This window comes from Myotis daubentonii, chromosome 2 (assembly GCF_963259705.1).
Source record: "Myotis daubentonii chromosome 2, mMyoDau2.1, whole genome shotgun sequence".
NCBI lineage: Eukaryota > Metazoa > Chordata > Mammalia > Chiroptera > Vespertilionidae > Myotis > Myotis daubentonii.
Genome location: NC_081841.1, coordinates 107,217,909 through 107,240,779, shown reverse-complemented (window position 1 = coordinate 107,240,779; position 22,871 = coordinate 107,217,909). Strand labels below are relative to the sequence as shown.

Below are 22,871 nucleotides of genomic sequence, written 5' to 3'. Positions count from 1 at the left end.
CCTGTTTGCGTTCTTCTTGCTTGGGACTCTGTCTACTGTACTTGTGTGACGTTTTTCTTCACCTGGTTAGGGAACTTTTCTGCCATTATTTCTTCAAACATGTTCTCTGTCCCTTTCTTCCTCTTCTGGGACACCCACTAAATAAATATTTTTATGTTTCATGTTGTCCCACAGCTCCCTTAAGCTGTCTTCCTGTTTTTTCCTTTTGGTTCACTGATTGATTTTTTTTTCTACCCTGTCTTCCAATTCACTGATCAGATCCTCAGCTCTCCTGATCCGCTGTTTTTACTATATCCTTTTTCATGCTGTTTAGTTTGTTTACCACCATTATTCTGAACTCTATATCAGATACTTATCTCCGTTTCATTTATCTATTCTTCTGGACAATTCTTTTGTGCTGTCATTTGGGGGTTGATTCTTCGTCTCCTCATTTTTGGGTTCCTGTTTGGGTTTCTGACTATGTCTTAGATTTGCTATGCTTCTTAATCTCTAGTGCAGGACAGTGTCAAACGCTGTTTCAGACTACTTAGATCAGGCAAAGGTTCAAAGCCTCCAGATACCACCTCTGCTTGCAGACTGATTGGATTTAGTCTTTAGTAACCTCAGGCCAGAGGTGGGATGAGTGGTTTTCCAACAGAGTGGGGCAGTTGCTTCTGCCTGGAGGTTAATTGTTTTTCTCAGTCTATTAATGTGCCTCAGAAACTACACAGGGTGGGGTAAGGGGTTTTCCAATATGGAGGTGCAACTGTGTTCCCCGTGGCAAAAACCACATGAATAGCAAAGTTCTGCCTGAGAAAGATGTCCTCTGCAGGTTCAGGGAACAACCCAATAAAATAAACGGGGGTGTCTGCCTTGTGAGCTATAACCCCAGATCCCCCAACCCTGGCTTCTCCCAACAGAGCTGCAGCCCGGTCTGCCTTTCCTTGCTGCAGCCCAAGGTGAGTGGCTGCACATGAAATTTTGTGCCTTGTCCCTTTAGGAGGGTGCCTGCATTTCCAGCATCTGGCAGACAGCAACCCTGCTGCTTTTCACAGCTAGATGTTAAGTGGGCACCTTTCTCAGTTCTGGTACTCTCTGCAGGGTGGCCCAGCTTGTGGTTTATACCCCAGAGTTCTCAGTGGCAGCCCCCCACAGCTGAGATATCTCTCCAGAACTTCATCTGCTGTCTATGGGGTCCTGTCCATCCCTTTCGCAACTCTGCCCTTTTTTCCTGTCTCTGTGTGGTATCCGCTTTCCATCCTTGGTTATCAGGGTTCTCTACAGCTTGTTTTTAGTTGATTATTCTGGATGATTTTTTTTTGTATTTTTGTTGTAATTCCAGTTTGGTCCTGGGAACATGTCTTTGTAGCATCCATTTACTTTGTTGCCCTTTTAATCTCTCAAGGTTAAGTTTGATTTTATGATCTTTTGAATTAGTTTATTTTGAATTTATACTCATGATTCAAAAGTAAAGTGTACATAAAAAGATATACTCAGGCCCTGACCAGTTTGGCTCAGTGGATAGAGCGTCGTTCTGCGGACGGAAGGGTCCCGGGTTTGATTCTGGTCGGGGGCATGTACCTTCGTTGCGGGCACATCCCCAGTGTGGGGTATGCAGGAGGCAGCTGATCAATGTTTCTTTCTCGTCGATGTTTCTAACTCTCTATCCCTCTCCCTTTCTCTCTGTAAAAAATCAGTAAAAAAAAAAAGATATACTCAGAAAACTCCTGCTCCTATTTCTGTCTTCTCCTCTTGTTTTCTATTCATTCTCTTTTTTCCTCAATTAGACTCCTTGTTCATTTACTTTTTTAGATGCAGTTATTGCTAGATGTGGATTTATTGGCATTTTATTGTTCATATTTTTTATCTTTTACTCCTCCTCTTCCTCTTCCCCCTTTTTCTTCATTTTGATGTTCATATTTTTTATCTTTTATTTCTCCTCCTCCTCCTTATTTCAGGGCTGTTTTCTCTGTGAATTATTTGTTTACATCTTTTACCCATTTTTTTTTGTTTGGGCTTTGATCTTCTCTTCCCTCCTCACCCCCATTAATTTGAACATTTATTTTTATGACCAAAATGCATTGGTAATTTGTTCATGAAATAATTATTGACCACCTACTATGTTGCAGGTACTGTTCTTGTTGCTGGGAATGGAAAGTAAAGTAGACATAGTTCCTGCTTCATAGGATTTGCAATGGGGAGGAATACTTTCAGTTTGTTAATATAAGGAAAGCTATAATGTTGATGGAAATGATTACACTAATGATAAACTCCAGGACTTTTTAAAAAATTTTTTATTGATTAAGTTATTACATATGTGTTCTTATCCCCACATTACCTCCTATCTCCCCCACTCATGCCCTCACCCCCCTGTTGTCTGTGTCCATTGGTTAGGCCTTTATGCTTGCATTTAAGTCCTTCGGTTGATCTAACCTCCAGGACTTTTGATGTTGCTGATATTGTTGGTATTGTTAGGAGTGCTGGCTTTAGTTAGTTTGCTTTGGTTAAAATTCAGGCCCCACCAGTTATCATCTATGTTCCAGGTAAATTAGCTTCCCTGTGCCTGGCTTTGTTTTCATCAGGTGTAAAGTTGTGGACCTAGTAATCTGTCTCATAGTGTTACTAAAAAAATCAAATCTGAGTCTTTTGCCTTGATTTTTAAGATCCTACTTCTAGTAAATGAACACTACCAATTCTCCATCAGCTTATTTTGTATTCTTTCCTATTTACTTTCGCCTTTCCCTTCCTCAAAAGGTAATCACTAATTGTGTGTTTTCATGGTTTGACTTATTTATAAATATTATGTAAACTAGAGACCTGGTGCACGAAATTCATTTACTGGGGTGGGTTGGGGGGTGGGAGGTGTCCCTCAGCCCGGCCTGCGTCCTCTCACAATCCAGGACCTCTCAGGGGGATGTTGGGCCTAAACCGGCAGTTGGACATCTCTCTCGCAATCTGGGACGCTGCATGCACCAGTGACCATACTTTTCATACAGGTGCAAGGCATCTTGCTGTTGTATGGGCAGCTACATTTTTTTGCCCTTATTATAAAAAGTAGTACATAACATCATCCTTTTGAGGCAGTAATACCATTTTCCCCATCTTATGGGTGGTAAAATTGAAGCAGAGAGAAGTAATTGGCTTTGTCGCACAGTTGTAAGTGTCAGAATCAGGGCTGACGACAAAATGTGCAAGCCAGAGTCCATGCATGTCATCACTGCATCATCCTGTTTTTTCAGTGTTAGAGTAGCCTTTCCAGATTTTAATTTTTAAATCTAAGAGATTGTTCCCAATATATAGGGTAGGGTCCCTAGGCCTGGCTGGCCATCAGGGCCATCTGTGGGGTGACCGGTGGGTGGGGCAATTGGGGGGCCCCGCTGGCACCGGCCTTGGTTGGTGGCCTGGTGTCGCCTGCTGGCCAGCCCGGCCCCCCCCCCCCCCCCCCCCCCCACCTCCTGTTGCTTTCCTCTCGGGGCAGCTCCTGCATTGAGTGTCTGCCTCCTGGTGGTCAGTGCGTGTCATAGAGACTGGTCGTTCCGCCTTTCGGTGGATTTGCATATTACGGTTTTATTTTATAGGATGGCATTAATACGTAATGAGATTTATCTATGATATATATAACTGTGATTGGATGCTCATATACATTTTTTGCCATGTAGAATTTTAAATTTTAATATTGTCAAACTTAATGGTTTTCTATTATTGCTTCTGGAAATTGCTTCATATATTCTTTTCATTTCTAGGCTATAAAAGGATACTTTTCATGTTTTCTCTTAATGTTTGTAAAGCTTCATTTTAACATTGACATCTTTAACCCACTTGGAATTTATTTTGGTCTGCAGTTGAGTTGTAGGTCAAATATCTGCTTCCAAATGACTGACCTTGAGACTCAGCATGTTTTTGATGTCAAAGTGTTCTTCATAGTGCAAGGGATTTCATTCCGCTTATTACATCAATATTTTTGTTAACTTTTCATAAATTTTTATCTTTCGTTATTTTAAATGACTTTTTTTCTTCCATTATTTTCATAAAGGAAAAAACTAAATCCTTAATGAATAAACATATAAAAGGTCTGTAATTTTTGTTGTGGTGGTGTCTTTATCAGTCTTTGGAATTAGGGTAATGCTGACCTAATACAATAGGGGTGGGAAATGTTCCATTCTCTTGTGACTTTTAGAAGAGTTTGAGAAGAATTCATGTCAGTTCTTTTTTAAAATGTTTGTCAGAATTCTCCAGGGAAGCCACTGGTCCTGGGCTTTTCTTTGTCACAAAGTTTGTGATGACTGATTTAACCTCTACTTACCAATCTGTTGATCTTTTCTGTTTTGTGTGGAGTTGATTTTAGTGGTTCCTCTGTTTTAAGGAATTTATTTCTTTTATGTTACCTCAGTTTTTGGTGTATAATTGTTCATAGTATTTAATTAGTTTTTTTGGGAGAGTGGGGCAGTGTCCTGTATTTGTCCCTTTTTTTGTTTCTCTGTTCTTTGTATCTTAGGTTTGTAAATTTCTTTCAAATGATCAACTTTTGGTTTAATTGATTTTAGTTTTTACTCTCTACCTCCACTTTAATCTTTATTCCCTTTCTTCTGCTGGCTTTGGATCTAGTTTTTTTCTTTTTTTCTGTTTCAGGTATACATTAGGTTATTGATTTGAGATCTTTAAAAAATAGGTATTTATAATGATAAATTTTATTTTGATCACTGATTGCTCTGTATCCCATCACTTTTGTTATTTTGTGGTTTAGCTTTCATTTATTAAGTATTTTTAAGTTTCCCTAGTGCGTTCTTCTTTGAGTTAAGTAGTTTAATAATCCGTATTTGTGAATTTTTTAGTTTTCCTTCTATTACTCATTTCTAGTTTCATTCTCTTACAATTGAAAAAGATACTCTGTGTTTTCAATCTTTATAAATTTGTTGAGACTTTTTTTGGTGGCCTAACATACGATCTCTCCTGGAGAATCTTTTATGTGAAATTGGAAGACTATTTATTCTGCTATTGTTGAGTGGAGTACTCTATGTCTGTTAGCTCTAGTTGTTTTACAATGTTATTCAAATCCTGATTTTAATTATTGAAATTTTGTCTGGATGTTCTACCCATTATTGAAAGTGGTTATTTAATAACCATTCTAGCTGTTATTCTACTCTTTGTCAGTGTTTACTTAGTATATTTTGGGACTCTGGTATTTGGTGCATATATGTTTACAATTATAGCTTATTTTTAAAAAATCTTTTTTGTTGAGGGTATTACAGATATCCCTCTTTTATCCCCCCGTTCTTCTTCTCCAGCTCATTCCTACTCCTCCCCACCCTATTGTCTGTGTCCATAGATAATACACACACACACACACACACACACACACACACACACAAGTTCTTTGATTAATCTCTTCCTGCCCTCCTCTACCCTTCCCTCTAATATTTGTCAGTCTGTTCCATGTTTCTATGCCTCTGGTTCTATTTTATTCATCAGTTTATTTTGTTCCTTAGATTCCTTGTTCATTTATTTTGATTTTTAGACACAATTGTTGATAGATATGTGTTTATTGCCATTTTATTGTTCATGTTTTTAATTTTTTTCTCTTCTCCTTTGTCTCCCTCTTTTCCTTTTTGTCCTCCTCCTCTCCTCCTCCTCCTCCTCCTCCTCCTCCTCCTCCTCCTCCTCCTCCCTTTCCCCCTTCTCTTCCTGTTCTCCTTTCTCCTCCTCCTCCTTTTCTTCTTCATCCTCCCTCTCCTCCTTCTTCTTCTCCTCATTCTCCTCCTCCTCCTCTTCTCTCCTCTCCTTCTAGCACCCCCATGATGCGAATGTTGGTATGTTTTAATTTGTCCCAGAGGCTCCTTAAACTATCTTCATATTTTTGGATTCTTTTTTCTTTTTGCTCTTCTGATTGGTTGTTTTTTGCTTCCTCAATTTCAAATCATTGATTTGATTCTCGGAATCCTCTAATCTACTGCTAAATCCCTGTAAGTTATTCTTTCTTTCTTTCTTTTTTAAAAAAAATATATTTTATTGATCTTTACAGAGAGGAAGGGAGAGGGATAGAGAGTCAGAAACATCGATGAGAGAGAAACATTGACCAGCCGCCTCCCGCACACCCCCACTGGAGATGTGCCCGCAACCAAGGTACATGCCCCTGACCAGAATTGAACCTGGGACCTTTCAGTCCCCAGGCCGACACTCTATCCACTGAGCCAAACTGGTCAGGGCTTCTTTATTTCTTTTAGTGTATGTTAGAGTGTTGGCCCGAGCACCAAAGGGTCAGGGGTTCACTTCCCAGTCAAGGTTGGATCCCCAGCCCTGGTGGAGGCTTGTTCTGGAGAAAACCAAATGATGTGTCTCTCTCACATTGATGTTTCTCCCCCCTACCCCCCACTCTTTCTAAAAAATCAATGGAAAATATATCCTCAGGTGAGGATTAACAACAACAGCAAACCCCCCTCCCCAAAACTGTTCCTATATAGCCGAATCCTCTTTTATGTCATAATAAATTACATTTTAATTACAAGTTAAAATTTAAGCATTGTATGCCTATTAGAGATTTACCATTATTTTTGTGTATTTGTCTTTAAAATCATGTAGGAAATAAAAAGTGGTCTTACAAACCAAAAATATAATAATACTACTTTTTTTATTTGCCCATGTAGTTATTTATATATAGACCTTTATTCTTTCCAGTTACTGTATAGTTTCCTTTCATTTCAGCATAAATCTTTGGCTGTCTAGTATTTCTTGTAGGGTAGGTCTAGTGGTAAGAATTCCCTCACCTTTTACTTGGGTATGTCTTTTTTTTCCTTCATGTTTGAATAATAGTTTTGCTGGATTTATATTCTTATGTGAATGTTGTTTTCTTTCAGCATTTCACATAATGTTGTGTCATTGCCTTTTGGCCTCCATGGTTCCTAGTGAGAAATTGGTGGGAAATATTACTGAGAATTCCTGGTACCTGCTGCTCTCAAGATTGTCTTCCAACAGTTTGATTATAATGTCTCTTGTGTGTCTCTTTTGAATTTTTTCTACTTGTAACTGTGATTTTTAGTTTTGTAGATTTGTGTTACCAAATTTTTGAACTTTTTAGCCATTATTTCTACAAATAATCTTTCTGCCCTGTTCTGCTTTTCTTCTGGGCCTTTCATTATGCATATGTCTATCCCACAGGTTCCTTAGGCTTTGTTTACTTTTCTTCATTCTTTTTTTAGTTTTTGCAGATACCCTCTTTTATCCCCCATTGTTCCCCTCCAACTCATTCCTATTCTGCCCAAGGCCTTCACCACCCTATTGTCTGTGTCCATAGATAATGCATATATACCAGTATATGCACATAAGTTCTTTGGTTAATCTCTTCCTGCCCTCATTCTCTATAATTGTAATTTTGGCCTTGTTACTGCTAGTTGTTGGTGAAAGACCTGACTCTCAATTCTCATTGTGAGAGGTAGGAATTGAGTGGTAGCGACCTTACCACTTCCTCATGGGTAGAAGTTCATGCTACTTAACTTGGCTTTTTCTGCCATCAACTTGGCTGGGTGCTGGAGCACCACATTGAAGCCAGCTAAGTTACAAGTCTAGGCCTCCACTTGGCCTTTGCTGGTGTGGGTGGGTTAGTGCCACATTTTTTTCCTGTGGTGTTTGTATAGAGTAGAAGGTCTATTGTCTAAAAGTTTTCTGTCTTCATATGCTATCATTTCAATTGTACTTTTCCATTTCTTTTGCTGGTTTCAAGATTATTTTTGTCTTAATTTTTAAATTTTATATTTGTTAATTCTCACCAAGGATATTTTTCCCATTGCTTTTCAGAGAGACTGAAATAGAGGGGGACAGAAGGGGGAGAGAAACATCGATGTGAGAGAGACACATCTACTGGTTATCTCCTGCATGTGCCTCCACCAGAGGTCAGAGTGCAAACTCACATCTCAGGCACATGCTCTTGACTGGGAATCGAACCTGTGACTCTTTGGTACTTGGGTTGGCACTCTAACCACTGAGACACATTGGCCAGGGATGTCTTTTTTTTTAACTCAATTTTTAATTTTATTCAGTTTTTTTTAGAAATTTAACTCTGATTTGTTTTGGTTTATCCCTTCTAGGGTTTGCTTCGTTTCTTCTGTTTGTGGGTTACTGTTTTTTGTCTAATTTGCAACATTTTCACCTTACTGAAGTAATGTTTGTTGTAATTCTCCATTGTGAAGTTCCTCTGCTTTCCGTTTTCATGTTGTACTCTTTGGAATGAAGTCAGTCTCTCCTTTAGTGTGGAGTATACAGATACCTGGGATTTTTCTGCATAGGAAATTTATCTCTTCTACATTTATTAATTTATTCAATCATTTATTAATATTAGTAGGAACTCATGGATATTTATTTTAAATATACTTTTATTGAGAGAGAATCATTGATTGGCTGCCTCCTGCACCCCCCCACTGGGGATGGAGCCCGCAACCCAGGCATGTGCCCTTGACCAGAATTGAACCCGAGACCCTTCAGTCCTCAGGCTAACACTCCATCCACTGAGCCAAACCAGCTAGGGCCATCGATATTTATTTTATACTTTGGGTTATAATTTAGTTTAATTTGTTATATAATTTTCTAGCTTTGGCCATTGAGAGCACTTTCACTTGGCTCCTGTGTTCTTTTTGACATACCTAAGTATTGATATTTTTTAAATTGATTTCAAAGAGGAAGGTTAGAGGGATAGAGAGAGAGATAGAAACATCAGTGATGAGAGAGAATCTATTGATTGGCTGCCGTCTGCATGATTGGGGATTGAGCCTGCAGTCTGGGTATATGCCCTGACCAGGAATCTAACCATGGCCTCCTGGTTCATAGGTCGATCCTCAACCACTGAGCACCACGTCTGGGCAGTATTGATATTTTTAAAAATATGTTTTTACTGATTTTAGAGAGAGAGAGGAAAAGAGAAGGAGTGAGAAATAAACATTAGTGTGCTGCCTCCTTTATGGCCCCCTATTGGGGATTGAGCCTGCAATATGGGAATGTGCCTTGACTGGAAATCAAGCCAGCAACCTCTTGGTGCATGGGATGATGCTTAACCAACTGAGCCACACCAGCCAGGGCCTGATTTTGTTTTAAATTTTTATTACAGGTTTTTTTTTTCTTTTCAGTTTTAGAATTTCCATTTGGTTTTTCTTCTAGCTTCTATTTTTTTTTTTTTTAAGTAAGAATCTCTATTTATTAAGTGGCTTTTGTTTCTTGCAATTTTATCATGGCTGCCTGTTTGTCAGTTCATTCTAACATTGCTGTACTTTCAGTGTTAGCATCTATTGATTGTCTCTTTCCATTTACAGTGTTTTTTCCTGGGTTTTGGTAGGATAAGTGAGTTTTTAAATTGCAGCCTAGACATTTGGGGTATTATTATACTGTGGTTCGTAATTAAACCTCTGTTTTAGCTGTATTTCTTTGACACTGCTCTCCCAGGGGGAGGAATGTGCCACCTCATTATTGCCAAGTGGAGGTAGAATTCAGGCTCTCCATTTGACCTCTGTTGACACCAATGGAGGGGGAGGATATTCTTGTTATGCTGGGTGGGTGTAGGAGTATCTTCTTGCTGCTCCCCACAGAGCCTCCACTGACACCAAATTGTTCCACTCTAGTGGACATAAAAAATATTCTTCATTTTTTCATTAAATAAAATAAAAGTTATATTAAAATACTGTTTTATCTTCGATTTTAAAAATATTATTTTCATTTGTTTTTTATAATTCCCATACTAAATGTTAATAACTTACAAGTAAATAAATAGGGATCCATGTATATGTTGTTACTGATAAAGGAGCACCATCCAGATATATTTGGAGACCACTATCCAAGACACTCTAATGCAGTGGTTCTCAACCTTCTCCCTTTAAATACAATTCCTCATGTTGTGACCCAACCATAAAATTATTTTCGTTGCTACTTCATAACTGTAATGTTCCTACTGTTATGAATCATAATGTAAATATCTGATATGCAGGATGGTCTTAGGCGACCCCTGTGAAAGAGTCGTTCGACCCCCAAAGGGGTCGCAACCCACAGGTTGAGAACCAGTGATCTAGATGCTGGCACTGGAGACTATGAAATGCTTAACACTTTTCAGTTATTTTCATTTTCTTCAGATATCTTGATTTTCTGCAGACTAAGGATGTAAATTCATATGTGCTAGAAGCTGTCATATGTGCTTTAACATGAATTCCCCAATCCATTTGCAGTCGATGAAAATTGTAATTGCATAACTTCCAAATCACTTAATTTAGAATACATTGAGATATCATTATAAGAATTATAGATTTTAATGAGATCTTGTCATGTAAGAGAAATAAGTGATGTTTTGCAAGGTCTGCTTATATCAGGTCAAATTTAAGACTGTATTTTTAATTCCTTATGCCATTATTATATTGTTTTATAATTAAGTGTTTTTTTCTATAGGGTAATTAAAATTATTTAATAATTCTTGTTTAAGTTGGGCAGTGGCACTGGGGCTACAACAGCTAGACATTTTTAAAAGTTGGAATGAGTTTGTAAGTCACAGAACAGGTAATTAAGAATAAACTTTTACAGCTTGTTTATTTACTTTTCCATCTAGTAGCCTTTCTTTATATGTTTTTATAAAGTGTTTGAAAATCTCTTTTTAGGTAGGTAGCCATCCAAGCTTTCTGAAGGAGGTTCGAGATCACATGCAAGACTCTTTCTTGATGCAGCCTGAGGTGAGTAGGAATGTTAAGGCCTGACAATTTCATGCTATTATTGTTACTGTTGTTACTGTATATCTGAACAGCCTGTGATTTCTTGAGTGCCGGCACACTTCGGACATATTGAGCTTCAGTTTTTGACCACCTCAAGGAAGTGAGCATCACAGTAAACTATGTCACGAGAACTTTTTATTTCCCAGTGCACATAAAAATAATGTTTTTATTATTTTTTAGAATAATAAATAGACTGCTCTGTAGTTTGTTAAGTATACAATAGCATTATGTCTGAAAAAATGTACATGCCTTAATTAAATTATTTACTGCTAAAAAATGCTAACCATCATCTGAGCCTTCAGTGATCCTTTTGCTGGTGGAGGGTCTTCAATTTGTAAAAAACTCAGTATCTGAATCACAATAAAACAAGATATGCCTGTATGTTAAAATTTGTTCACTTAAAATATATCAGATGATTGTTTTCTTATTTTATCTTTATGACATACACAACCTTTCTTATTTCATTAAATTTTACATGTATTTTTTGTTTGATAAGATCATTTGCTTTTAGGTATTTATGTTGCTATTATCAAATATACTTTTTTAATGCACAGTACCTTGTCCACAATAGGAATTTATTTATAGGATATCAAAGCCCGTCTCTTTAGTGCATGCTTGAAAGGTAAATAAAACCCTTTTAAAAACATAATTTTGAAATCTATATTCCCATTAATCCAAATGAATAAATTAGCACATGAATAATAAATGCATACAAGTAAATATAATTTTACCTGTAGTACGATGATCAAAATAATGAATTTTAATTTGATATAATACTGCTATCTCATTAATCTATAGACCTTATTCAAATTTTGTCTATTAATGTCCCTTATAGCAAATGGAAAAAAAAAGATTACTTGTCTGGGATCCATGTAATCCAGGGTTATAGGCTATTTCATCAAATTCTTTTTTTTTAAATCTTTTTCCTCCTCTATTCCTTTGAGACCCCAATCCCAGATATATTAGACTTTCTGCTATTGTCTTATAATCACTATGGTTCTTTTTCCTTCATTTTGGAGAGTTTCTATTATTGTATCTTTGATTTTACTGATCTTTAATCAAATAAACGTAATCAAATAAAATACTGTGTATTTTTTATCTCAGATCTTGTATTTGTCATCTATAGAAGTTCCATCTGGGTATTTTTTATATCTTCTATTCCTTGCCTCATCATATTCATGTTTTTCTGTACTGATTTCTCAACTATGTCGGCATATTTATAATAGCTCTTTTAATATCTTTGCATACTATTTGCATTTGTCATTTCTAGATCTGTTTCTACAGCTTGACTTTTTTTTATTTCTGTATAACATTATATTATGTTTTGTGCAATTTTTAAAAGCCATTTGTTTCATATCTTCTGTCTAGTTTCCTAGTTGTTAATGGTGGGAGGTTACATCTAGTCTCTGTTATTCCATCATGGCTGTGGATGGAAGTCCTATCTGCTTTAATCTGGAACAGTTCTCCAGTCTTTCATGACTTTGACATTTTTACATACTACAGGATGCTTTGTAGAGTGCTCCTCAATTTGGGCTTTTCTGATATTTTCTAAGGAATATATTGAGGTCATGTATTTTTTGACATCATAAGTGATATTGTATCCATTTTAGTGCATCACACCAGGAGGCACTTGATGTGTATCTGTTGACTTGGCCCACTTAGCTAAGGAGGTGTGGGTCGAATTTATCTAGGATACCATTGCTGTTCTTCCCTCTGTTTATTAATTTTTTTTTGGTGTATATATTATAGTCTATAAATATTCTGTTGCTCAATAGACGTTACACCCACTGTTTTTAGCATCCATTGTCAAATAGAAAAAATTTAAAAAATTACAAGTAGTATGTGTGAGTTGAAAGAAAAGTTATAAACTCTACAATAATGAAGAAAAGTAAAACACGATAGTTTATCAATATTTTAGATGCTTTTTTTTCTCTGTGTGAACATCTTCAACATAAAGAGATACTATTACAGTTTATTGAATAACTAAAGTACATATAAGTTTTACTTTAATTTATCTTTTAATCTTCACTTAGTGTAAAAATTTGTGCAATATCCTGTCATGTTAAAGTTTTATCACCACTCTAATCAGGGTTCTTCACTATTTTCTGCTTTTGACTCCTTTAGTAATATGGATAGACCATTTATCAAAAAATGCATAAAATAGAATATTACGACTAGAATTGATTAATCAAAATAGTTATTGAAACATTTCTAAATATTTTCAAATGTGATACATACTTTATTAATGCACTAATAAAATATGGTAATAACTGCAGTGTTTGTTTTTTTTTTAAAATATATTTTATTGATTTTTTACAGAGAGGAAGGGAGGGGGATAGAGAGTTAGAAACATCGATGAGAGAGAAGCATCGATCAGCTGCCTCCTGCACACCCCCTACTGGGGATGTGCCTGCAACCAAGGTACATGTCCTTGACTGGAATCGAACCTGGGACCCTTCAGTCCCCAGGCCGACGCTCTATCCAGTGAGCCAAACCAGCCAGGGCTGCAGTGTTTTTTGAAGTAACATTGAACATCTGTCTATATATATAAACACCTAAGTGACTGTACTAGCACAACTGTTCGACCAGTCGTTATGATGTGCACTGACCACCAGGGGGCAGATGCTCAATGCAGAAGCTGCCCCCTGGTGGTCAGTGCACTCCCACAGCCAACCTCCTGCAGCTGTCAACCATTCATGGTCCCTGCCAACCTCCCGCAGTCCCTCCTCCTCTCCCTCCCCCTGGCCAGCAGGCCCTGATAGGCCTGTCGCCCACTCACTGTGGTGGCGCCCACTCACTGTGGTGGCGGTGCAGCAGTGAGGGAAGGAGGAAGGGGGTAGGAGGGGAACCGCGCAGTGGCAGGGCGCCGATGGTGGCATCGGCGTCTGGCATTTGTTCCTTCCGTGCCCGGCCTGGTGACCTTTGCCTTCTCTCCCAACCCCTCCAGGGCCTTCAGGCCCTGGGCTGGGAAGGGGAACTGGGGGTGGGTGGCTGCAGACGTGGTCCCTTTCCCCGGGTGGGGGGGTGGGGGCTGAGGGTCAGTTGCCAACCTCCTGCGGTCCCTTCCCTTCCCCTGGCCAGGCCCAGGAACCCCACCTGTGCATGAATTCGTGCACTGGGCCTCTAGTAATAATATTTTGAGCTAACTGCCAGTATAATGGAAAAAGCTGGGGATTTTTATTTTTGATGAAGTTGCAGGTTCAGTTAAAACTATTGTAGTTTGTTGCCTCCAATTAGAATGAAGGAGAATGCCACATTGCAGTAGATGTTATTGAATGTAAAGATAATACATTTTTTCCATGTAACACTGTGGAGCAAAGTTAAGTTGTAGTTGAATGTGGTTAGGAAGTAGGTTCTGTTCTGAATATATATCTTGGTGCCGATTTCCTAGGTTAGATTTGTAGCAACAAGTATGTGAAATCTTTATATCTTGAGCATCTACCCATGTTGTCCACTTGCTTGGTCAAAATATTCTAAATGAAATGTATTACATGTAAAAGAAAAATCGGGAAATTTTAAAATCCTGTGATGGTTGTTAATTTTGATATTAATGTGGAATTGGTTAAAATTAAAATGTAAGGCACCTTTTCTCAGTAGCCTGAAAGTGAGCCAATTTGCTATAAACTCCCATTATATTTACCTTATTGATAACTTGTTTCAATCAATTCTACCTCATTCTTTCCCCCTAAGTAGGTTTCTTTTCCCCCTTGCCTAAATGAGGGGATATATTACTTGTGAATTTGTTCTATTTAATTTCATTCATTTAAATTACATAATGCATATTTACAGGACACATAAAATTTAAATATGGCTATTTTGATTTTTTTGTTGTTGTTAATCCTCACCTGAGGATATTTTTCCAACAAATTTTAGAGAGAGTAGAAGGAAAGGGGAGAGACAGAGAAATACATTGATTTGGTTGCCTCCCGCCCGGGCTCCGACTAGTGCCAGGGATGGAGCTTGCAACCCACAGGCTCTTGCAAACCCAAGACCCTTCAGTCCACAGGCTCTATCCATTTAGCTAAACCGGCTCAGGCTATTACATATCAAGCAGAGAAAACATGGCATAAACCTTTATTTCTTTTTTTGCTGATGTTCTTCCATTAAATGGGACCTTCTGTTTTTGAAGTAGTAGAGGTAGTTATGAAAGTAGCTTTGTTGAAATATTTTCAATATTAATGATTCTGTCTTTCTGATAGTACCTTTTCAAATAAAAGTATTTGTCAGTGTGGACCACTTGCTTATTAGCTTCTTGTTTACTTCACCCAGTTTGACTGATATACTTTTTATTTTTTTACGTCTTCAAGCTTACTATTCTACCAATAAAATCATTGTCAACTTGAAGAATGTTTCTAATGAAGTTAAAAAAGTTTAATCCAAAATTAGATTAGACAGTTGGACTTCATTTATTGAATAATATATTGGTAAAGGAATTCCTCACAAGTGCTGCTACATGGAAGTCTTATGCACACATCTACTGGGAGTGATCCCGAGATACAATGGCAGGTGTCCTGATGTTTTTAGTATTCTTAATTTGTACTGTGGTATCAGATTTTAAACATGCTTTTATTTTCCAGTTTTGATTTGTTTTCTTTGATTCCCCCCACCCCCAATATAACATTTAAATTATTATATAGGCCTCAAGAAAACATGTTGCCTTTCAAACACTGGGAGAGCTAATAATTGAATTTAATAGGTTATTTCTTTCTTGTTACTATTATTTTGTTATTGATAAGTATTTCTTTCTGGAGCATATGAGAAATTGAAGAATGAGTTGATTTCCACTTTGAAAAGTAAAATTTAGGACTTCCTTTAAGAGATATTTTAGTAATGGGAAATAGGCAGCAAAAATTATATTTTATGGTACCAGAACGAATATAACATACCTTCTTGGCACATCAAGAGTTCTGTTTTCTCATATCTGTTCTATTTATTGTATGCTGAGGAAGTATTTTTTATTTCTTTTTTTGGCTGGTGATGTTTTTACTTATTTTTTTGTTGTTATTGTTTTTTTCCTCCAAATTATTTATTGTCTAAAATATTTTTGTGCTTGTGAAATTTATCCATTTTATTTTATTTTTGGCTCGATTGTTGTGTTTCCTGCATTTGTTAGTTTTTTGTCGTTTTTTAATCCTCACCCAAGGATATGTTTTTTCCTATTGATTTGAGAGAGAGAGAGAGAGAGAGAGAGAGAGAGAGAGAGAGAGAGAGAAGAGAGAAAGGGAGGGGGTAGGGAAGGAGGGAGGTAAAGGAAGGAAAGAGAGAAACATTGATATGACAAACATCAATTGGTTACCTCCTTTCTGTGCTCTGACTGGAGATGAAATCTGCAACCTAGATATGTGCCCTGTCCGAGAATTAAACCCACAACCCTTTTTGGTGTATAGTCCAAGCTCCAACCAAGAACCACCTTGTCAGGGCCCTGACATCTGTTATTTATCCATCCGTGAAACATTTTGATTTCTTCTTATGTCATCATATTGTACTAGATTATGTTGGATATGCAGATGAGTGAGATAATCTCCACATCAGGTGGGAAGGTGGATACAGTTATTTTGCAACATGATCTATGATATTTGATTTAACTGATTGTGACAGTTCTGTAACTGCTCAGAAGAGATCAGAGTTGCTCTAAAAGGCTCCCCCCTCATCTTTGATGTCTAATTGTGACTATCAAGTAAATGTTTTAATAGAAACACACCAGTTCATCCAAACTGTACTTTTTATAAGACTATATATCAATAATAATTGCTTTTGTCTAGCAGTTCTCAAAGTGTACCTCCTTTATCTTCATATATTCTGTCTCATTGGTCTGAATTATATCAGTGTTGGCAAATAATTCATCCTTGGCTGAAGGATTGACTTCATTATTATCTGTTGACTAATTATTAACTTTAGTTAATAGCCAAAAATCATTTTGAAAGTTTTTTAATCTAAAAATTAAAAATTTTTATTATGGTTGAATAAGGTTATAAATGTAGTAGATAGGTGGTAAATCAGTTTTAAGAGACATTCCAAAAGTGATTGCACATCAGCAGCTCAATAGAATAAGTATTTAACATCTTCAAATTATTTTCTCTGAAGGACTGTGTTCATTTGATTATTAAGGCTTACATTTTTAGGTCCATTTAATTTCTTCAGTCACAGGATAAAGAAGTGTGTCTTTATTATAAACAGAAAACATTGTGTCTTTGATTTTCAGTTGTTATTTACCTCTCTGTAGGGATTCTGTTAAATTAATAGAGAAAACACTATTTTTGAAGGAAAGTTAGCTGAGATCATTACTTTTGTTTGAATCTGATTTAGCTGCATTGCACTTAACAGCTTGCATCCAGGTGAAGATTTCTGACCCACTAACCCCGATTAGAGATTAATAGAATTGTTTTGCAGAGAGAAAAGGTATAATGAAAAAATACAATTATTTTTTTAGTTAAATTATGGTTTTCTTAATTATCTTTTTATGTTTCAAATTTTAGAAATATGGAAAACTGACCACTTGTACTGGTTGCCGAACACAGTGCAGGTTTTTTGATATGACTCAGTGTATAGGTCCTAATGGATATATGGAGCCATACTGTTCCACTGCTTGCATGAACAGTCACAAGACAAAATATGCAAAATCACAAAGTAAGTTTCAGGGATTTGGGCTGTTAAAAAACTTTAATAACATGACTAATTTTCTAACTACTTCCCTTTAACTTTATTCTTGTGCTTGTGCTAATTACATAAATTTTTATTTTTTATTATCACACTAAACTATATTACTGGAAACTTTAATTATTAATGTTTTGATCATTCCATATTTCTTTTAAAATTATTGAAGTTCTGTCCATGCCTGTGTTCTTAGCTAAAACTTTTTCCATCTAAATATCTAAAACTGAGATTGTTTCATGTATCTGTGTGTTTTAGAGACATAATAGACTCTTTTAGGACAATACTTTTTAAGGTATAAATAAATAATTTTGGAAATTAAAGGATAGTTTACAGAAGGTTCCATTAAGAAGCTATTCTGAGGTTAATTAAGATATATTAAAAAAAGACTTTTCTTACTTTATAAAGAAATCAGTTATGTATGTACCTTTTCTCTCCTAGGTTTGGGAATTATTTGCCATTTTTGTAAACGAAACTCTTTACCTCAATATCAAGCCACAATGCCTGATGGAAAACTGTATAACTTTTGCAATTCCAGTTGTGTGGCTAAATTTCAGGTTTGTTATTTATTTTGCATAACCCTTACCCTAATAAAATAGACTTAGAAAATACAGTGTAATATGCTTTGTCTTTACTTAATGTGCTAATTTTTTAGTTAGTTTTGTTTTTTTAAAATATATTTTTATTTACTTCAGAAAAGAAGGGAGGAGAGGTAGATACATAAATGATAAGAGAGAATCATTGATCGACTGCCTCCTGCATACCCCAAACTGGTCATTGAGCCCCAAACCTGGGCATATGCTCTGATGGAATTAAACCGTGACTTCCTGGTTCATAAGTTTATGTTCAACCACTGAGCCACAAAGGCTGGCCAATCTTTTTAGTTTGTTGAGGGTCACATTGGTAGGTGGAGATTCTAGAGTCACAGAAGACATGGCTGCCCCCAGCTCTCTACTTAGAACTTCTTTGTTCGTTAATCTTCGCCAGAGGATATTTTTTCCATTGACTTTTAGAGATAGTGGAAGGTGGGGGGGCAGAGAGAAAGATCAAGATCAAAGTGAGAGACACATTGATTGGTTGCCTCCTACATTTGCCCCGGGTGCCCTGATCAGGGCCTGGGATTTATGCTCTAACCATTGCACTACTGGCCAGGGCCTAATTGACTTTTTAATTGTATTTATGACATAGACTTTGTAGGAAAAAAAAACACCAAAATTTAGCTCCATGTCTGATGTGTAGTATTTTCTTAGTAGATGGTTTGAATAACATCATGTGATTCTTATTGGGGAATTCTGTTTTATGAAGGACGTAGGTAGTATATTTAGCTTGGAAGTAATAAGCACAAACGTTTTCTTCATATATTAAAAATATGGCAGGTATAAAGGGGATTGGATTTTAATACAAGACCAGTTTCAAGGAGACATTTTTCATTTTGTTAAATGTAAAGGTCATCTTATTTTGGTAAGTTATAAATTTTGGCATATGGATAGTCTCAGAAGAGTATTACTGGAAGTATTCAAACTTAAGCCTGTTGACTAGGAAGGATAGTTTAGAGAGGATTTAGCATTAGTTAAGTGGTCGGAATAGGTTTAGTACCTGCTCTGAAAATTTTAGGGTATTACACAAAATTTCTCACTAGTGCACAAAGCGGTGCATCATGAGTTCATTTGATCAACAGTTCTGTGTTGCAGGCATTGTGCTCTGTGTTAATTTATTTAAAATGAAAATGCAGTCTCATATATATTGTAGTAGTTAACAGTTATTGCATTTAAGTTGAAGTGGTTTTGAATTCAGCCTGGTGAGAGTTATTTTTGTTAGTAGTTATATCCTCATCTGAGCTTAGGTGATTACCATATTCAAGATTAAACTTTCATTTTGGAAGTTGAGATATGGCCATTGATAACACCCTTAGAGTGGCAAGTACTGCTTCTGACTTGTTGGCTTATCCATAAAGTAGACATTAAGGAATAAGGAGTAATTTGGTGAGTGAAGGACAGCGTCTTTGGCATGCTGCTTGTCATAACTTTCTTTATTCCTTTTTGATGTTGGGTAAACTAAAATGTTAATGGAAAATGTTTTAACTATTCTTTTCTTTTACTTGAAACTTATATTGCCCAGGATTTGATGAGACCATTTGTGTAATAGTACATTGTATATTTTAAAGAAACACTGAATTTAGACTTTGCCTTCTGAGGGATGCATGCAAATAAGCCTGTAGGCAGCCTCATTGCTTTGTGACTCTGTATAAAAGTAGTGCTAGATTGACACAAAGAAAAGCAGCGTTTTTTACTTTTTCTTTATTTTAAAGCAAATCATAGATTTTGAACTATATGTCTTAATTAGATGGTTTTCCATTCTGAGTTTTGAAAAAATAGCCCTGACCGGTGGCTCAGTTGGTTGAGCTTTATTCTGTACACCAAAAGGTTGTGGGTTCGATTCTCGGTCAGGGCACATATTTAGGAGGTTGTTTTGTTCCCAGTTGTGATGCCTACAGGAAGAAACGGATTGATGTTTCCCTCTCACCCTTCCTTTCTCAAATCAATAAAACATATCCTTGGGTGAGGTAAAACAATATTTTAAGAAAAGTTGTGAATAATTTTAATGGACTTGAATTTTCTTAAAAATAGTTAAGGTTAATGGCAATTTTTATTTAAAAATTTTATTCATCTGATAGTTGCTGTCTTAAATCTGCATGTTTTATTTTTAATAACAAATTTTAATTGTGTAGAACAATGCAGAAATTTTTAAAATGATAAAGATTACAAAAAAGAATAAAAATGCTACAGGTGGTTTTCTCTCCACTGCCACATTGAAAAGAATTTTATTAACTATTTCCTACATTCACAAGATACGTAATATGGATTAAAGAATGAAAATTAAATATCATTGTACTCCCCCACTCAGATTAGATTAAAACTTTTAAAGCACATGTGTCCTTATATCTTCTTCTATGCTATAAATGGTTTTAACTTGTAAAATAAATATAAAAATAAATTCCTTATATCAGTGCCAGTCTATAAATCTTTTTTCTCTAACTTTGTATATGAAACGATCCACTTTTAAACGTAATATAGGCTGGTCCTGACTGGTGTGGCTCAGTTGGTGAGCTCGTCATCCCTGCACCTAGAGGTCACCGGTTTGATTCCTGGTTGTGGCACATACCTGGGTTTTGGGATTGATCCTGGTAGGGGGTGTGCTAGAGGCAGCTGATTGATGTTTTTCTTATCTCTCGCTCCTCCCTTCCCTCCTTCTTTCCCTTCCTCTCTAAAAATCAATTAAAAAAAATAACATAGATAGTTTTTCATTGATGGACTTAGGATGACAAAGATGGCAGCAGTGCAAGTGGGACTGGTCAGCTCTGCGTCAGCTGTTAGGGCTAGGTTTTAAATGAAAAATTTTATTTATTGATTGACTGATTTTAGAAACAGAGAGGAAGTGGGTGGGAGAGAGAGAGAAAAATTGATTTTGTTGTTGCACTCATTCCTGTGTTCATTGGTTGATTCCTGTATGCCCTGACGGGATCAAACCTGCAACCCTAGCATATCAGACAATGCTTTAACCAACTGAGCAACCCGGCCAGGGCCTAGGGTTTAAATTTTTATTTACTAGTTCAGAACTTGGTTAAACAACTTTACTATTATTTGCTTATATTTCTTTTCTTTTTTCTGGTGCTTTTTTTTACTTTTTCTTTTTTATTTAATCCTCACCCGAAGATATTTTTCCATTGATTTTTAGAGAGAGTGGAAGAGAGAAGGAGAGACTGTTGAGGTACATGCCCTTGATCAGAATCAAACCCGGGACCCTTCAGTCCGCAGGCAGACACTCTATCCACTGAGCCAAACTGGCTAGGGCTGCTTACATTTCCTTTTTTTTTTTTACATTTTTCTTAAAGAGAAAAAAGAAATCAGGATTGGTATGATCCCCACCCCCCTTTTTCATATATGTTTAAAATTAGTAATCCTGTGATAAATGAATTTTAATTTTTATAAGACATACTTAATATAGTAGCATACTAAAATTTAGAAATGTAATTTTATGTATTGAAATACTTAAGCAAAATACATACTGTTTTCTGGACATAGTCAATATTTGACAGTTGTCATAAATAAAAATTCCAAAATCCATATCAGACTCAGTATATTTTGTTCTTTGTTTTGTTTAAGGCTCTAAGTATGCAGTCATCTCCAAATGGCCAGTTTGTAACTCCGAGTGATATTCAGTTGAAATGCAACTATTGCAAAAATTCCTTTTGTTCAAAGCCAGAAATCCTGGAATGGGAGGCAAGTCATATCTTGTTATGTATATTATCTAGTAAAATAATTATGGCATTTCCATCTGAGAATTTGTTTGCTAGTAGATAAGGATCAGTTGTTCAGATTTTGTATATCATTAAGAAAGAAAAGATGCTGTCATTAAATATGATGCATCATCATTTTTGAATCATTTACTTATGTGGGAGCGGCACTAACAAAAGACCTATTTTGTTTTTTTCAATGTAAAACAAAATTATTGAAGTCATATTCACTCTATATTATGTTCATAATAGTGTATAGGGTGTCATCTATGCAGTATTTTCCCCATCTCTCCCTTATCTCTTCTCCTCTACCCCCCATCCATCCTAATAAATATTTTCTGTGAACTCTAATATCTTATATTACCCACTACCTGTAAAATAAAATTTGCTAATCATTTACCATATTGTCATTTAACATTTTATAATTTTGTTTTAATAAAAGACTCCTAATATAAATCTATTTTCCCTTTTCATCATTCTTACCTTCACCAATTTATTAATTTACTTTGCCATATCTTTTTGCCATTAGCAAAAATTTTGATCACTAATTTTTCTTTCATTAAGGGGCAGTAATAGTGGATGGATAGATGGACAAGGTGGCCCTGGTTGAAAATTGCTTTTTGAGCACTACTTATCTTTGGCCCTTCTTTCTTTCACCTTTTTTTCTTGAGAGCACGTAGTATATAAAATGATACAAGGTGCAGTGCTAACAATAGCTCCTGAGCCAAAACTTATTAGTGGCTGTTGGCAAGTCTTAGGTGAAAGGAGATTCCCAGAAACTACACAATTTTTAAAGTACTTTGAATATATGAAATTTCATTATTTTAGCACGTTAGTCCCTAGAAAATTTTCTAGTTTGTTAATTTGATTGGTGTAATCTTAAGAACATTTAAACCAATCATTCTTTGAGACTGTTGAGGCACTCAGTGATGATTTTTAGTGACTAAAACCCTTTTTAGATCTTAGCAGGAAGAATGTTGAATGTCCAATAATTAGAAAGGACAAAGGATTGATGGGGAATGAGGAAATGAGCTCATGAGCAAGCACATAAGAATAGTATCATACAGGAAATAAATTGTCCTGATAATACTAGATGAAAATGAGGTTCTTCTCACCCTCTCCATGTCAGCACCACCCTGTCTTTGCAGTCTTGTGCTGTGTTGCTTTTATTTATTTGGCGGGCAAATATTGGAAGGAATTAGGAAACACCATTAAAT

At 36.2% G+C, this 22,871-nt stretch overlaps 1 protein-coding gene across 17 annotated transcripts in view; it reads left to right on the top strand.

Annotated features, from left to right (window-relative positions):
* ZMYM2 (zinc finger MYM-type containing 2) overlaps nt 1-22,871 on the top strand; it is a 169,763-nt gene that overhangs the window by 83,720 nt on the left and 63,172 nt on the right. For 16 of the 17 annotated variants that reach the window (XR_009451299.1, XM_059684123.1, XM_059684125.1 and 13 more), the window contains 4 exons: nt 10,599-10,670; nt 17,186-17,336; nt 17,802-17,917; nt 21,524-21,640. Coding sequence is in view for 16 of the 17 variants with exons in the window: in XM_059684123.1 (XP_059540106.1) it covers nt 10,599-10,670; nt 17,186-17,336; nt 17,802-17,917; nt 21,524-21,640 (456 nt within the window). In the remaining variant the exon portion in view is untranslated. The remainder of the gene's footprint in view (nt 1-10,598; nt 10,671-17,185; nt 17,337-17,801; nt 17,918-21,523; nt 21,641-22,871) is intronic. The other variant, XM_059684131.1, reaches the window with a different exon arrangement.